The 17,524-nt window shown below is 38.3% G+C and overlaps 1 protein-coding gene across 1 annotated transcript; it reads left to right on the plus strand.

The window, feature by feature from the left end:
* Nucleotides 1-5,945: 5,945 nt before the first annotated feature.
* LOC138901647 (uncharacterized) lies at nt 5,946-6,593 on the plus strand. Its single transcript, XM_070189426.1, has one exon. It carries the CDS (start codon nt 5,946-5,948, stop codon nt 6,591-6,593), a length of 648 nt encoding a protein of 215 aa, XP_070045527.1.
* The last annotated feature ends 10,931 nt before the right edge of the window (nt 6,594-17,524 follow it).

Below are 17,524 nucleotides of genomic sequence, written 5' to 3' on the forward strand. Positions count from 1 at the left end.
TGCAAAGTACATGGTAGCACGTGGACTTTGCCGTGCGAAGGTGATTGTTATTGTGGGCACGAGGTGCTATATGTGTAAGATTTAAAAATTGTGGTTCATGACTTGTGATTTTTGAGGTGTGGTGCCACGGGGTAATTCTTGTTGTAAGTCCATGCATTGGGAGCAATTTGATTATTTGAGTTGTCATCAGTTTTTCCTTATGTGAGTTCATTTATATATCATCGGTGTTCTGATTAGGTTATTTCTTTATTACTCATTTACTACTTGCTGCCATTTATGTTTTTATTCATTTGTTGGTTGTAAATCAATATTTTTTTTGTTGTTGGTCTTACATTGATGTTCTTTCCATTGTTAGCTTATGTATATCTTGAACAAGTTTCTATGTCTAGTAGGTGTCTTGACCTGGCCTCGTCACTACTCTACCGAGGTTAGACTTTATACTTACTTGGTACCATTGTGGTGTACTCATGCTACGCTTCTGCACATTTTTATGCAGATCCAGGTATTCTGATTGTGTTGTTGAGAGTTGTGTTTGCACAGTGGGAGACTTCAAGGTATACCTGCTTGACGTTCGCAGTCCTCGGAGTCACCATCTTACTTTATTATTCTACTGTTAAACTGTATTTCAAAACAATGTTGTGTTTAGAAATTCTAGTATGTTTTAATAGTGCTTATGACTCTGTACTACCAGTTTGGGGAAATATATAACTATTGGCCGTATGTGGCTTTGTATATCATTTAATGGTTTATGATAAATGATTAAATAGTTTAATTTTGTTATTAAATGGGCATGTGTTAGGCTTACCTAGTCTTAGAGCCATTATGACATCCTAAGGTGGAAAATTAGGGTCGTGACAATTTTGAAGAGGAATTTTGGTAGCCGTCTGATCATAATATTTTGACGGTAGAGATGAGATCTGATGAGTGATTTTAAATTAAAGGGAAAACAAAGATAAATTTTGAGCCATTGATTTAAGGAATGCACAACTTGGATTCACTATGCTTCTTTTATGAGTGTTATGGGGAGGTGACATAGCATACGCGGATATGCTTGGAGAAGAGATCACGGACAGACAAAGTGGCAAATATGGGTGGACTTGGACTGGGTTATTAGCGGATTGGGCTTGTGTTTGGGCAACTTTTGATTTAGAAAATAGCCAATTTGTGTTTAGGAGTGCAATTGCAATTATAGTCCTTTAGTCTTTAACCTTTTTAAAATTAATTTAAATAAACTTAATTATTTCCAATAAAATATAGTAAAAATTATAATTATCAAATATGCTACTAATTATTGTAATTAATTATTTATAAAATACTTTATTTTCTAAATCATAATACTAATTTTGAATTATCAACATATTAGTCTAATTAATTAGCAGTTAAAGAGCAATTCGTTAAATTAATCATAAAGCCTGTGTGATGTATATAAAGTTACTTTAATAATCTCAAAATAATAAATATATTTGTAATTACATAATACTAATACTAAATTATTAATTTTAAAACTAATACTTAGTTAATTTTGTGAAAACAGGTATTACTGACTGAAAACATTTTCAAAACATTCATTGTAAATTATTAAGTATAAATAAATAAATTTAAAAAAGGAGAGTCAAAATTGGCCGTCAACAGCTTGTACTGTGTTGATATCAAGTCTTTGTTTTATCCGTGTAATCCCTACCTGTTAGAGTAGTTAGAGTAGTAGAAATTATGTTTAGGCTATATGCTTATTCGGGTGAGACCTAATAAGGTTATTTCTGTTGTTTTGAGTTATCTGCTTTAACTATAATTATATACTCAATCATGATTTTTAATTTGTATATTATATCTCAGTTTCTGTTATCATTCACTATTACATCACATGTTATCATTGTTTGAGCTGAGTGGTACAAGATTATTAGCCCTTGAGACTTGAGAGATTTATGACTGAGGTGGGCCTGAGAGCCGAGTTGTGAGTGTTATTGTGTATCGGACCGCATGCCGCAGCAGGCCATATTGGCTTTATTATTATGTGAATCGGGTTGCACGCCGCAGCAGGCCTTATAGGCTTTGATTAGCGCTTGGGAAGGATCTGCCCCTCCGGAGTCTGACATACCAGTAGTGAGCGCATGCACAGTGATATATACACGTATTTTGGTGAGGGGCATTGATGCCAGGGACCCGTACAGTACTGAGTGATTATGTGTGTGATGAGTGGGCATTTGAGTCAGACAGATTGAGTATTCTGAGAGTGAGAGTACTTGGGAATATCACCTTGGAATTATTCATTTGACATACATATCTGACATGTAGGCAGAGAGATGTACCATTGCTCATGCTAGCTGTAACTGATTTGTTCCTAGCAGTGTTAGACTTTAATTGTTGAACTTGAAAGCATGTCTAAATTTTTGTAATATGAACGAGCCGATTATGATAATTCCTTGAGTTATTTATTGTTGTTGTCATCATTATACCCGTGTGTCATTATATTGGACTCTAACTGTTTTTCTTCTGAGCTCGTCACTGCTTTCAGCCCAAGGTTAGTTCTGTTACTTATTGAGTACATGGGGTCAGTTATACTCATACTACACTCTGCACTTCGTATGCAGATCTAGGTATATCTGAGCATGGTGATTGCTAGATCTGTGCTAGTACCTGCTCGGAGACTTCGAGGTAGCTGCTACGACGTCCGCAGACCTTGACTATCTTTTCTTTTATTTTCTTCAGTATTGTTCTATTACTCAGACAATTGTACTAGAGTTTTGGTTTATGTTGATACTTAGTAGTGCTCATGTACTCGTTGACACCGGATTTTGGGGTGGTTGTAGCAGTATTTCAGTTATTTGTATTAGGTATTTATGAGATTCCCGTTGTTGAGATTATTACATGTTTTATTCAAATGTTTAGCTGTTAAGAAATTAACGACTTGCCTAACAAGTGTGTTAAGTGCCATCACGACGAGTTGAGATTTTGGGTTGTGACATATATATCATATACTGATAGAGTATCATAGAGGTCTGATTAATTCCTTCCAAAACCACACTCGGTCCTGTATGTAAGAGTTTATGGACTTATAATTGTATGTTGGTTGTTATCGTTACAAGGTTGACCCAAATCAAAGGTGATCTACTAAGGTTTAAAGTTTAATGGATCTATAAGACACCTCCTAAAGTATGGTTCTTATGTGTAGATACTCGGATGTAACTTCTAATTTAATGATGGGCTAAATTAGAATTACATAAACAAGTACAACTATAAATGAGTTATGGTCTCCAAATCAGATGTAGGGTTTTCTTTACGGATATAGTTGAGAGCCACCCGCCTTGGTTTGGAAGACCAATAACTTGCAAGACGAAAGATTTCATCATCTCTCATGGATCCAGGTACGCTTCCACATCTAATTTTATTTCTTGATGATTTGACATGATAGGTCTTGGGTAAAATATGAAAGATTTCAAAGTTGTTTGTTTCTAACAATTGATATCAGATCCTATATCTTGTTAAATCATTGAGAATTAAGTTCACTTTAATCATTGTTCAAAAACGAGTTTCTATAAATCATATATATCAGAGGATTCACTTTATATTCTTGTGGTAAATTGATGGTCCGGAAAATATGATATAGCATATTGTTTTTTGTTTCAATAAGATGGTAATCTACAAAACAACGACGAAACAGTAAACAAACTAAAAAAGGGCTATAGTCTAAAGGTTTAAGCATTTTACTTTTTAGATGGCGTTATACTGCTGCTATTGCAACAAGATTATACTGAGAGAAAGTTTATTGTTATAAGCTCCTAAACTTTCAGCAATTTTATGAAATAAATAGTAAGTTATTTTGGTTCAATCACCTGCGCCGCATAACAGCGTTCTTGAGTTACTTTTAAGGAGAAGGTTTTGCCTTCTAAATCAGCCGCAAGACAAGAGTCTATTTTAAGGCTTTTAGGCTTATTATTATATTATTTTTAAGATAACAATAATAATAATAATAGTAATAATAATAATAATAATAATAATAATAAAGAATTTGGGGTTGATTATTTGCCACTTTTGTGGCCTCTGGATTTGCAGAAAAAGAGATTTATCCCCTCTTAAAGCAAGGCACCAGAAAGTTGCCTCTTAATTTACTAATTCATTGTTTTTACTGCATTTTGCAATTCCTAAAAAAAAGGGCATAAGGCCACTCTTATGGCATAAATATATAGAATGAGGTTTTTGACCTCTTTTAGATGTGCTTCCAGAAAGGCTTCTTTGAAGGATTTGTAAAAGAGTTTCTTAAATAATTGTTTAGTTGTTTTTAACAATTAATTTAAAAAAGAACATACTGGCAGTATCCTTCTTTGATAAATTCAGGCCCACCGTTAAGTTACTTTTGGCTTGGGAGTTTATATATTTCTTGTGGTGATTTGTTTTTATAAAAGGGACTACACGTGAGGAAGGTTTCCCCCTTTTTTGGATTTTGAATTTTGGCCTAACAAGTTTTTTGAATATTTGACTTTATCAAGTTTTTGTGATTTTTGAAAAAATAAAACTGAACCCGAAGGTTGCCTACGTATCTCATTGAAATGAGAACAGGTCAAGCGTAGTTTAGGAAGGGTGGAAAGAAAATATTTTTAGATTTTCATTTCATTTTAATTTTTTTGAATTTTGATTAATCAATTTTGTGATTTTTGATAAAGAGAACTGAATGTAAAATGGACTTTGTATGCTAGCTTAGGGACTCCAGACACCAGGTGTATTTCCAGTTCAGTCGGTTGCTGTCGCTAAGGTTGGTCCCCATATGAGTGATGAGGAGCAGAAGAGATTGGAGAAGTTTGGGAGGCTTAAGCCTCTAGAGTTCAGTGGAGTAGAGTCAGATGATGCTCAGGATTTTATAGACTGGTGTTAGTGGATTCTTTGCACAACGGGTATCTTGGACACCAATGGGGTTGCATTCACTACATTTTAGCTGACAGGGGCAGCCTACAGATGGTGGCAGGTCTATGAGTTGAGCAGGCCAATCGACGCATCACCACTTACGTGGCATGAGTTCTCGGTTCTCTTCTTAGAGAAGTTTGTTCCCCAAACTCGTAGAGAGGAGTTGCACAGTCAATTCAAGCAGCTACACCAGGAGGGTGTGACAGTGAATCAGTATGAGATGAGATTCGCATATTTGGCATGTCATGCAGTGTGGTTGGTTCCTACTGAGAGAGAGATGATCAGGAGGTTCATTGGTTGCCTCAACTATGGCCTATGTTTTAGTTTGGCTTGAGAAGCCGAGACAGATGTTAGGTTTGACTAGGTGGTTGAGATTGCTAGGCGCTTGGAGTTAGTTCGTAGGCTTGAGCACGAGGAGCGGGAAGTGAAGAGGCCCCGTGTTTCAGGTGGTTTTAGTGGTACCTCATCTGGAGGTCAGTCACATCATAGTAGAGGTCATCCTTATAGACTTGCTTAGATGGCTCGTCCGATTAATCATGGTGCATCAGCTAGTCATGGTTCATACAGTACTCACTCGGATCAGTCACCTACCAGTGCACTCCTATCTTAGAGTTTGTATCGTGCTCCATCAGTTCAGGGTTCGTCAGTACCAGGTTCTTCTAGTAGATATTTTAGTTTTTGGGGTCTAGTTCAGGCCCCGCCGCCATCTCTAGATCGAGGTTGCTTTGAGTGTAGAGCATTGGGGCATGTGAGGAGGTATTGCCCCCATCTTATGGGAGGTTCCGTTTAGCAGAGAGGCCAGGCTATGACTTCCGCACCAGTTACTCTACCACCCGCTCAGCCAGCTCGGGGTGGGACTCAAGCAGTTCAAGGTCTCCCTAGAGGGGGAGGTTGATCAGGTGGTGGTCAAGCTCGATGCTATGTTTTTCCCTCCAGGATTAAGGCAGTTACTTCAGACGTAATGATTATGCCACAGGGATGCTTCCGTATTATTTAACCCTAGTTCCACTTATTCATATGTATTATCGTACTATGCACATTATTTGGACATGTCTCGTGATTCTTTTGTTATGCATGTTCACGTATCTACGCCAGTAGGTGATTCTATTTTGGTGGACCGTGTATATCGGTCATGTGTGGTAGCTATTAGGGGTTATGATAGGAGAGTCGATCTTTTACTACTCACCAAGGTTGATTTTGACGTGATTTTGGGCATGGATTTATTATCATCGTGTCACGCTATTCTAGATTATCATGCCAAGACTGTGACATTGGCGATGTCGGTGATGCTAAGGTTAGAGTGGAGAGGTTCCTTGGATTATGTTCCTAGCAGAGTGATTTCGTACTTGAAGGCTCAACGGAAGGTTGAGAAGAGATGTTTGGCATATTTGGCCTTTGTGAGGGATGTTGGTGCTGATACTCCTACCATTGAGTTCGTTCCGGTAGTGAGAGACTTTTCGGATGTATATCTTGTAGATCTGCCGGGCATGCCACATGACAGGGACTTTGATTTTGGTATAGACCTGGTGCTAGGCACTCAGCCCATTTCTATCCCTCTGTATCATATGGCACCAGCAAAGTTGAAGCAGTTGAATGAACAACTTCAGCACCTACTTGATAAGGGATTCATCAGGCCTAGTATGTCGCATTGTAGTGCACCGGTTCTATTTATGAAGAAGAAGGATTGTACTATGTAGATGTGTATTGATTACATATAATTGAACAAAGTTACAATTAAGAACAAGTATCCACTACCATGCATTGATGACTTATTTGACCAGCTTCAGGGTGCTAGAATATTTTCGAAGAATGATTTATGGTCAAGGTATCATCAGTTGAAGATTCGGGATTCTGACATTCTGAAGACAGCGATCAGGACCTGATATGGTCGCTGCGAGTTTTTGTGATATCTTTTGGGCTGACCAATGCCCCAGAAGCATTTATGCATATGTTGAACAATGTATTCTAGCCATATCTTGATTCATATTTCATCGTGTTCATTGACGACATCTGGTGTACTCACACAGCTAGGAGGATTATGAGCAATATCTAAGGGTTGTACTGCAGACGTTGAGGGAGAAGAAGCTATATGCTAAATTCTCCAAGTATGAGTTTTGGCTTGATTCAGTGGCATTCTTGGGCCACGTGGTGTTTAGTGAGGGAATCAAGGTAGATTTGAAGAAGATTGATGCAGTTTAGAATTGGAAGACCATCTTCAGCTACGAAGATTCAGAGCTTTCTTGGTTTGGCAGGTTACTATCACCGTTTTGTGGAGGGTTTCTCGTCCATTACTGCACCTTTTACTAGATTGACCTAGAAGGGTGCCCCATTCAGGTGGTCTAATGAGTGTGTGGAGAGCTTTCAGAAGCTCAAGATTGCCTTGACCACATCTCCAGTTCTAGTTTTGCAATCAGCATTCATATATAATTTATTATGATGCTTTGCGGATTGGCATCGGATGTGTCTTGATGCAGGAGGGTAGGGTGATTGTTTATGCATTGCGCCAGCTGAATTCCCATAAGAAGAACTATGCCGCCTATGATTCAGAGTTGGTAACTATTGTTCATGCATTGAAGATTTGGAGATAGTATCTCTACGGTGTGTCTTGTAAGGTATTCACAGATCATCGGAGGCTGCATCACTTGTTTAAGCAAAAGGATCTAAAGTTGAGGCAGCGGCGATAGTTAGAGCTATTAAAAGACTATGATATCACCATTTTGTATCATTCCGGGAAGGCCACTGTAGTGGCTGATGCCTTGAGTAGAAAGGCTGTGAGTATTGATAGCCTAGCATATATTCCAGTTTGTGAGAGACCGCTAGCATCATATGTTCAGGCTTTGTCCAATCAGCTCGTGAGTTTAGATGTTTCGGAGCCTACCCGGGTTCTTGCTTGCATGGTTTCTCGGTCATCCTTGTATGAGCGCTTCAATATGACAACCCCCATTTGCTTGCCCTTAAGGACACGGTGCAGTTCAGCGATGCCAAAGAGGTTTCTATTGTATATTACAGGGTGCTGCGGATGCAGAGTCAGATTTGTGTGCCCAATATATATGGGTTGCGTGAGTTGATTCTTGAAGAGGCCCACAGTTCACGGTATTCCATTTATTCGGGTGCCGCTAAGATGTATCAGGATTTGAGCCAACACTATTGGTGGAGAAGAATGAAGAAATATATAGTGGGATTTGTGGCTCGGTGTTTGAACTTCCAGCAGGCGAAGTACAAGCATCAGAGGTCGGGCGGTTTGCTTCAGAGACTTGAGATTCCCAAGTGGAAGTGGGAGCGTACTACCATAGATTTCGTTGTTGGTCTCCCACAAACTTTGAAGAAATCTGAAACAGTGTGGTTTATTGTGGATAGGCTGACCAAGTCGGCACATTTCACTCTAGTGGTGACTACCTATTCTTCAAAGCAGCTGGATCAGATCTCTATCACGGAGATTGTTCGTCTCCACGGTGTGCCGGTGTCCATTATCTTCTTTTGAGGCACGAAGTTCACATTGCATTTCTAGAGAGTTGTACATCATGAGTTATGCACACATGTCGAGCGCACCATTTAGATCTTGAAGGATATGCCAAACGCCTATGTTATAGATTCAAAGGGTTCATGGGGTCAGTTCTTACCGCTTGCAGAGTTTGCCAACAGCAACAACTACCGATCAAGTATTCAGATGGCTCCTTATGAGGCCTTATATGGGAGGCAGTGTCATTCTCCAGTTGGTTGATTTGAGCCGGGGGAGGTTAGGTTGTTAGGCACTGATTTGGTTCGGGATGCCTTGGATAATGTCAAGTTGATTCAGGATAGGCAGAAAAGTTACGTTGATCGGAAAGTTTGTAATATTGCATATATGGTACGAGAGAAGGTATTGCTTAAATATTCGCTCATGAAGGGTGTGATGAGGTTCGAGAAGAAGGGCAAGTTAAGCCCTTGATATATCGGTCCCTTTGAGATGCTCGAGGGAGTTGGAAAGGTGGCGCTTTCATGTTTCTATGCTTCGTAAGTATTATGGTGACCCGTCTCATGTTTTGGACTTCAACACAGTTAAGCTAGATCGGGATTTGACTTATGATGTGGAGCTAGTGGCCATTTTGGATTAGCAGGTTCAAAAGTTGAGATCAAAGAATATAGCTTCAGTGAAAGTTCAGTAGAGAGGCTAGCCAGTCGAGGAGGCTACTTGGGAGACCGAGCGGAATATATGGAGAGAAGTTATCCACACCTATTTGAGACTCCAGCTATGATTCTAAACCCGTTCGAGGACGAACGTTTATTTAAGAGGGGGAGAATGTAACAATACAACCAATCATTTTGTGTATTGTAGCCCGTTCCCCTATTTATCCCTTCTTCTATGTTCATTTGTGGTTAAGTAACTTGTCGGGGTGGTTGGATTTGTTTCGCGGAGGTTTTAGAGTGAATCAGGACACTTAGTCCCAAGGTTGGAAGCTTAAGTTAAAAGTGTTGACCGGAGTTTGACTTTCTATAGAGTATTGATAGGTCCAATATGGAGTATTTTGAAGTATTTATGGGTCCAATAAGTAACTTCTATGGAGTATTGATGGTTCCAATAGATTTGTAGGGTGATTTTGCACTTAGGTGTATGCCCGAATATTGATTTGGAGGTCAGTAGGTTGGTTTGAGGCTTTTTGGCGAAAGTTGAAAAGTTCAAAGTTTGGAAGGTTGAGAGGTTTGACCGAGAGTTGACTTTGTTAATACCGGGTTCGAATTTTGGTTTTGGAAATTGAAATAGGTCCGTTGTGTCATTTGGAACTAGTGTGCAAAAGTTTAGGTCATTCATAGTTGATTTGATATGGTTCGGCATTGGTTTTAGAAGTTGGAAGCTCATTACTTTTATTATGCTTGAATTGGGTGCGATTCATGATTTTGATGTTATTTTATGTGATTTGAGGCTTCGACTAGGTTCGTATCATGTTTTAGGACCTTGGTACGTTTGTATGGGGTACCAGGGGCCTCGGATGTGATTCAGATTGAAATTGGATTGAGATTTGGACTTAAGGAATTGCTGAAACTTATGGCTTCTGGTGTGATCATACCTGCGAGGTCTTGACCGCAGGTGCGAAGTCGCAAAAGCGACAGGATTATCGCAGAAGTGGAGGTTAGCTGGGCTTGGCAGAGCAGCAAATGCGAGGTACTTTTCGCATCTGCAAGCCTGCAGGTGCGAGGAATGTTGCCGCAGAGGTGGATACGAGAATGATGAGTTAGAGTATCAGAAGCGGAATTTTTCCGTAGGTGCGGATGCGCAGGAGTGAAGGCAGGACTGCAGAAGTAGTCCCACATGTGCGTATTTTTTAGCCGTAGGTGCGCTTGGTGGGGTGTCTTAGTGAATTCCATAGATACATAAATTTGACTGCAAAGGTGGCATCACAGGTCCGATCTTTTGGACCACGGGTGTGGTTTTGCTGGACGGAACTTATAATAGAAGGGTTTCATGATTTTCTCTCATTTTGGACTTCTGGAACTCGGCTAGAGGCAATTTTTGAGAGGGTTTTGACTACGATTAAAGTGGTAAGTGAAGATTCATCATTTTTGTTGATAAATATTAATTACCCATTGATTATTACATCTAGTTTATGTGTGTTTGCAGTGGAAATTGGGGATTTTAGATTATGTTGTTGGAGAGTAAGATTTGATGATTTGGGGGTTGATTTATGGATAGAATTGGATGAATTTAGTATAGTTGGATCGTAATTGAATCGGTGTTTGAATTTTGTAGGGTTCCAAGGTGGGGGCACAGGGTTGACATTCTGTGTTGACTTTCCGATTTTGATTAAAGCCTTTAGATTTATCTTTTAGAAATTTTTCATATAGCTACTACTGATGAAATTAAGTTGCTTTGGCTAGATTTGAATCGCTCGGAGGCCGATTTGCGTGGCAAAGGACCGCGCTATGAAGTAAGTAATATTTCTAATCTTGGAATTGAGGGTATTTATCCCTAGATAACATTTTATTTGTGTTGTGTTGGGATGACACACATGCTAGGTGACGGGCCTGTAGGCGTGCACCATGCTAATCGTGATCTGGATTAATGCTTGTGTTGCACCTATTTTGCACTAGTCAAAACAAGATTCAACTTATAGTTTAAAAGACCAGCTTTAGATTCCGTTTCAGGTTTTTGAAAAGAGAGGATTATCGCCTTTGCTAAAGCTATTTTGTTCCCAAATGACGTCATAAAATCATTAGTAAAGATTAGTATAAACAATGTATAATTAGCGAATTAAGTCTATCTATTACTAAGTCTAATATCTCTTTTAATCCTATATCTATTAGGGCTTGTCTAGATTGTCTACATGATTCAAAGAGGTAAAGTGAAGCATTCAATCCAATATGATAATTGTTGTATACATATGGGAGATAAAGACAATAAAATGCAGCAAAGGCAGTGAAGCAGTAAAGCAATAAAGTATGGACTCTTGTTTTGGGCCTAAAAAAGGCAGGCCCAGCAGATAGCAGAAACGGACATCAGCTGACTTCAGTCTTCCCAAAATATGCAGGGGTAGGATTTGGGCCTGAGTTCTTTCGGAACTCGGCAAGCCCAATTATAATATATGTTCAAAAAGAAAAGAAGGCAATTAGATATGCTACTCTATACATATAATCATACATGAAATGAACTGTTAAGGGGGGATAAGGAAATTGTAACAATCAATGATAATCTCAAGACCCACGGCAGTGCTTGTGCCAGGGAGAGTAGCTCAACCAAGGACTAAACTCTACTCCCAATACCTCTAACTACTCACATTTATTCTTCCCTACAGGTTTAAGTGCCAATGAGGTACTTCAATAAAAATCTCAATATCATAGTGACACCATACCACAGAAGTGTGTGTACACTTTTATAATAGTTAATACAAGATACTTATAGGATCAGAAGACAACCAATCCTCCTGATGTAACCACAATCTAGCAAAGTACATGATTTAATGTAAATGATGTGCTAGACTTGCTTAAAAGAATCAGCTTCAGACATAGAGACAAAGACATTATCATATCATTGTTAGGAACTCCAACACGTAGGTCCTACATCTCAAAAATGAAGTAAGTGCATCACTTAACATATGAAGTTCTGGACATAGACGCATTCCTTTAATAACTTAGGTCTCAACTTCTACAATATACACACGTTAACAGTTCCGATAGAAACCTCTAAATACTATTAACAAAGGTGTAGGTTGACCACATCAATTGAGTTCTTTAAATGGTGCTGGCAGAGGTACCATTAACAACTATCATTATAACTTCTAAATAATACTAATAGAATTGTAGATTAACAACTACAGTTAGAACTTCTAAAATATATTAACAAGGTCACAAATTTATATCTTCAATCAGAACTTCTAAGAATGTTAACAAGCTTGCAGATTTAGAAACTTCAATTAGAACTTCTAAATAATATCAACAAAAATACAAACTAAGGAATATAATTGGGACTTCTAAAGGGTATTAGCAGGGTTACAGATTCATAACATCAGATTAAACCTCCAATAGAATCTTAAGCTAACAGTCTTGTTTACTCTAAAGTTCAGGACATGATTGTTCCTTTCCTAAGAGTTTTCAACTTTATACTAATCCATTTGGAAAAACAAGGCATGATGTTATACTCAAACAATAGCAAAGTAAGGTTCATTCAGAGTTCATAAGCTTGGTCTAGTTCATTCATGTCAGCTCAATGAAGTTCTAAGGACATCATATACATAAACATGGTTATGGAAGGCAAGCAGAAAGTATTGAAGAATCAAATGAGTGCAGTATCACATATATATGAGACATATAGCATTGAGTTACATTATTTCAAAAGTGTTATCATTATTTAGCCAACGGTGTCACTGCATGGATTTCAGGAAAAGGGTAGGGATATTATCACATTAGGAGATCTGTCAAGCAAGTCAAGTATAAGATTTCAAGTATAGTGGAACTTGGTTTTAGCATCTTAGCTTAATAAATAGAATACCAGAACTTGCACAAGAGCCTCAAAATTTAGGTCAAGCATGTGATGAATTTCAAAATGCACACAAATGTGGCACAAGAATGCAGTCTGCTCAAATCATGCTTATATAGTCTGATCAGACCTCTAAAAAGTTCATAAGAGAATCAATGACCTCTAAAAAGTTCATAAGATTACAGAAGCATGCTAGAAGAGAGGATAAGTTCAGATATCATAAACTAGCATCCTCAAACCAAGATGACAGCCTCATACTTGTTTAAGTCTAGTTTATCAGGTGAGCTACTACAAATGCAGATAATACATAAGGCAAAAATGATAGTACTTAACAGAATATCAAGGAAATCCAAAAGAAACCAAACATCAGGATAGTTTTAGAGTTATTAGGTGATTCTTAAGACTTAACAACAGAGATGGGTCATCACACGTTCATTGGAATCATCACAGAACTCTAATTTCAATAACCAAAGGAAATTCATTATCTCAGAACCTATTTAGCAACACATGTCATTAGCAAGCACATAGAACTATTAAACGTGAATACATTATTAACTACATTATTTGGTAACAAAACAATTCACACTTAGTAATTTAAACGAAAAAAGAAGAATAGGGTCGAGGTTTTACTGACCTCCTTAGGGGCAGCAAAAAAAAATGAGTACTCAAGTTAGCCATTTAGGAAACCAAAAGCTCATCTTTGAAAAAGTGACAAACTCAGAGCCAAAAGATAGAAAGAAGCAGAGTTTGAGTAAAACTCAAATTTTCAAACGAAAAACTTAAGCAATACCCTGTTGTATCTTAATTTCTTTAGAATGTTAAGTGTAGTTGGTATGTTCATAGTGAGAGCATTTTTAGACTGATATTTATAGTGGCCGTTGAGACTTAGGGTTTCGGATTCAAACCATGGTAGTGGAGAGTGATGAAGGAGTGGTGATGCAAACAAAATCAGGGAAAATCTAAGGAGACAGATCAAAAAATGATGAAGAGAGTTTACCTGAGTGGAAATTGGCCGTTGAAAGCAAGGACCATCGGGTAAAGCCCCAATGTCCAGAGGTTATTGCATTTGACCTTTGGACCTCGAATAATCATGACGAGGCCCTGAAGTGTGCTTATGCATGCTCCGATTTAACAGAGTACAAAAAAATTTGGAAACTCGAAGTTTCACCTTTGAGTCTTGGGAATTGGATTTTGGGATTTCAAATTTGATCGGTGAAAGAGGAAATGGTTCAGCAGGAATCAGGATGCAGGAGACAGTAGGGATGAATCTTTGAGCGATTTGAGACATTGCATGGATTTGTGTAAGGTTTTTCTTGACTGATTAGGTGATGGGAGTTGAGAGAGTAGAGAGGAAAAGGAAAGGAGGGGCAGCAGGGTTAGGAGACAAATGATTAGGGTTTTGGACTAAGGTTGGGTAGTCTCTAAGGTTTAAAAAGGTAGGAGTGATCTGGGCCATTGGATCTGATGATCAACGGCCCTGATAATTTGGGCACTTAAGGGGTTTTGAAGAGGAATTTTGGTAATCGTCAGATCATAATATTTTGATGGTGGAGATGGGATCTGACGAGCGCTTTTAAATTAAAGGGAAAACAGAGATAAATTGTGAGCCATTGATTTAAGAAACAGATGACTTGGATTCACTATGCTTATTTTGTGAGTGTTATGGGGAAGTGACGTGGAATACACGGATTGGCTTTGAGAGAAGGCCGCAGATAGCCAAAGTGGCAAATGAGGGTGGACCTGGACTGGGTTATTAGTGGATTGGGCTTGTGCTTGGGCCACTTTTGATTTAGAAAATAGCCAATTTGTGTTTAGGAGTGCAACTACAATTATAGTCCTTTAGTCTTTAACCTTTTTGAAATTAATTTAAATAAACTTAATTATTTTCAATAAAATGAAGTAGAAATTATAATTATCAAATATGCTACTAATTATTGTAATTAATTATTTATAAAATACTTTATTTTCTAAATCATAATGCTAATTTTGAATTATCAACATAGTAGTCTAATTAATTAGCAGTTAAACAGCAATTCGTTAAATTAATTATAAAGCCTATGTGATGTATATAAAGTTACTTTAATAATCTAAAAATAATAAATATATTTATAATTACATAATAATAATAATACTAAATTGTTAATTTTAAAACTAATACTTAGTTAATTTTGTGAAAATAGGTATTACTGACTGAAAATATTTTCAAAACATTCATTGTAAATTATTAAGTATAAATAAATTAATTTAAAAAAGGAGGGTCAAAATCGGCCGTCAACAGCTACCCCTCTTTAACCGGAGACGATGAAAGAGTTTTCGGGAAAAAAAATTGAATAAAAGCCAATTTTTTCCCGACTTTAGGCATGCATTGCAGGAATGGCACAAGGATTATGAGTTGTGGGATTAGGAAGATTCTAGGAGAATTTTGGGGAATCATGGCCGAATTTTGGCTTTGAATTTCTTACATAACTCGGGCTTAACGAGGATCAGGCCTCATGTAGTTCTGGAGTGAAGACTTTGAAGAAGCGATATGTGCTGGAATTGCCCCAATATCGTATTATGACGATACTGCGAGGCAAAAGATTCGGCACTCATGAAAGCTTTAAATTTGCGACTTGACTTGAAAGATTTGAAAAATTAGAGTTCTACTGATCATTTCGAACTTGAGCTCGGATCCTTGGCCCGCTAATGAGTTTGTTGCTCCTCATAGCGTTGTAATTTGGTTTGCTGCTTAGAAGGAGTTCCATGTTGCGATGTTTGTTCCTGCAAAAAATAATAAAATACACACATACCCATATATTGCAATACAGAATATGTTAAGATGTGATGTAAATGATGCAGGAATGATAATGCATGGCTGCCGACGAGCCATTATTTGGGATCGGGATGACGAGATACTTGAATTTGACTCAATTTTTAGCCGGGCTATGTACCGTTCCTCAGTTGTTAGAGCATTGAGTCTCCTCGTAGGGGGTATTTGTAGAATGCATCTTTGCATGTTGGAGAGTTTTGCATTGAAAAGTGTCTCCGCTTGTTAGGAGAGCTTAACTTGTGGAGTCCGTCTCCGCATGTTGGGAGAGCTTTGCACTGAAAGAGTAAAATATCTCCGCTTGGGAGCGATTGACTTGTAGATTGCTTCTCCGCTTGTTGGGAGAGCTTTGTACTAAAAATTTAAAGTAATATTCGCTTGATGGGAGCAATTGACTTGAGGAAAAACATAATCATGCCTATAAGCTGTGCGAGCAAAATGTCAATACGTTCAAGATAACAATAAAGGAAAAGAAAAGCATGCCCAAGAGATACTCTTGACTGTGAAGCTAAGTTCGCGTCCATCGATTGGCCGAACGTTGGTGACGAGGTTTGCAACTGTCTTTTTTGGCCACCGATGTGACGGAGCGGCGGTGCAGATTGTTCCTGTTGGCGGAGCGAATAGTTTGCTATATACAAGGCTTCGGTTAGCGAAACTAATGTTTGATTTGTACAGAGTGCTCCGATCGATTGAGCCGACGATTTGCTATATACAGGGCTCCAATTGGTGAAGCCAGCGGCTCGTTTTGTATAAGGTTCTCCGTTTGATTGAGCGAACGGCTTGCTACATACATGGCTCCAATTGGTGAAGCTAGCGGCTCGTTTTTTACAAGATGCTCCGATTGGTTGAGCATACGGTTTGCTATGTAAAATATGCTTTGTTTGCACCAGCGGTTTGATTCCAAGATACCTGCAAAGGATTTAGGAATTAGTTTCAGTTATATTAAGAAAATTTAAATAAAAGAAGAGGAGTGATAATCATGAGAGAGTGGCGGATCCGTCATTTGCCTAGTGTATTCCTAGCATTTCCTTGCATTCTTTTGGTCCTGCGCTCGAAGAAATATTCTTAGCGGGAGGGGGAGTCGGTTTGTGTCGACCATAGTACTGGCTTTTCCCCGGTCCTGGTAAGGTTACGCCACAAAGTTCAGTAGGTCGAACAAATTAAGATATGTTTTTTAGAAATCATTTATTTAAAATCATTGTTTTATGGCAAATGCCGTCATTCCAAATTATGACATGCTTCAAAAGGTTCTTTGAACGTGAGCATTGCACCTTGAAAACTTTATCCCGCTGATGTCAATCTTCCATGATGTTTTTGACGACGTGGCTGCTTTTCGTTGCGACTACGTCCTAATCTATACTAATGCATTACAAAGGTTTCCTAGGGTTACGACCGAACCTTTTCAGGTTGCCTACATATCTAAAATGGAATCAGGTCTAAACGTAGTTCGTGGATGATGATTAAGAAAAATATGATAAATATCACCCAGCCTAACTCAAGTAGCCTACGTATCCAATCGAAACCAGGTCAAGACGTAGTTCGATTACAACAAATGCAAAATGATGAGATTAAGAATTGAATGGCCGAGTCTGACTCAGACTGCCTACGTATCCAAATGGAATCAGGACAGAATGTAGTTCAATTACAAAAGACTGCTGAATCTGATGAAGATTACGTACGTATTCATTCCGGAGGAAATCAAGTCATGGCATTGTTCCAAATACAATACAAAATGATATTTGGATTTTCTAATGATACAATACAAAAGAGAGGGGAGAGAGAAATTGAATCCTACATGGGTTTCCTACGTATCACTCCGTGGGAAGTCAGGTTGAGCATAGTTCTGTTACAGCAAAAACCTAGCTCAATTGCCT

Source organism: Nicotiana tomentosiformis, chromosome 11 (genome assembly GCF_000390325.3).
Source record: "Nicotiana tomentosiformis chromosome 11, ASM39032v3, whole genome shotgun sequence".
NCBI lineage: Eukaryota > Viridiplantae > Streptophyta > Magnoliopsida > Solanales > Solanaceae > Nicotiana > Nicotiana tomentosiformis.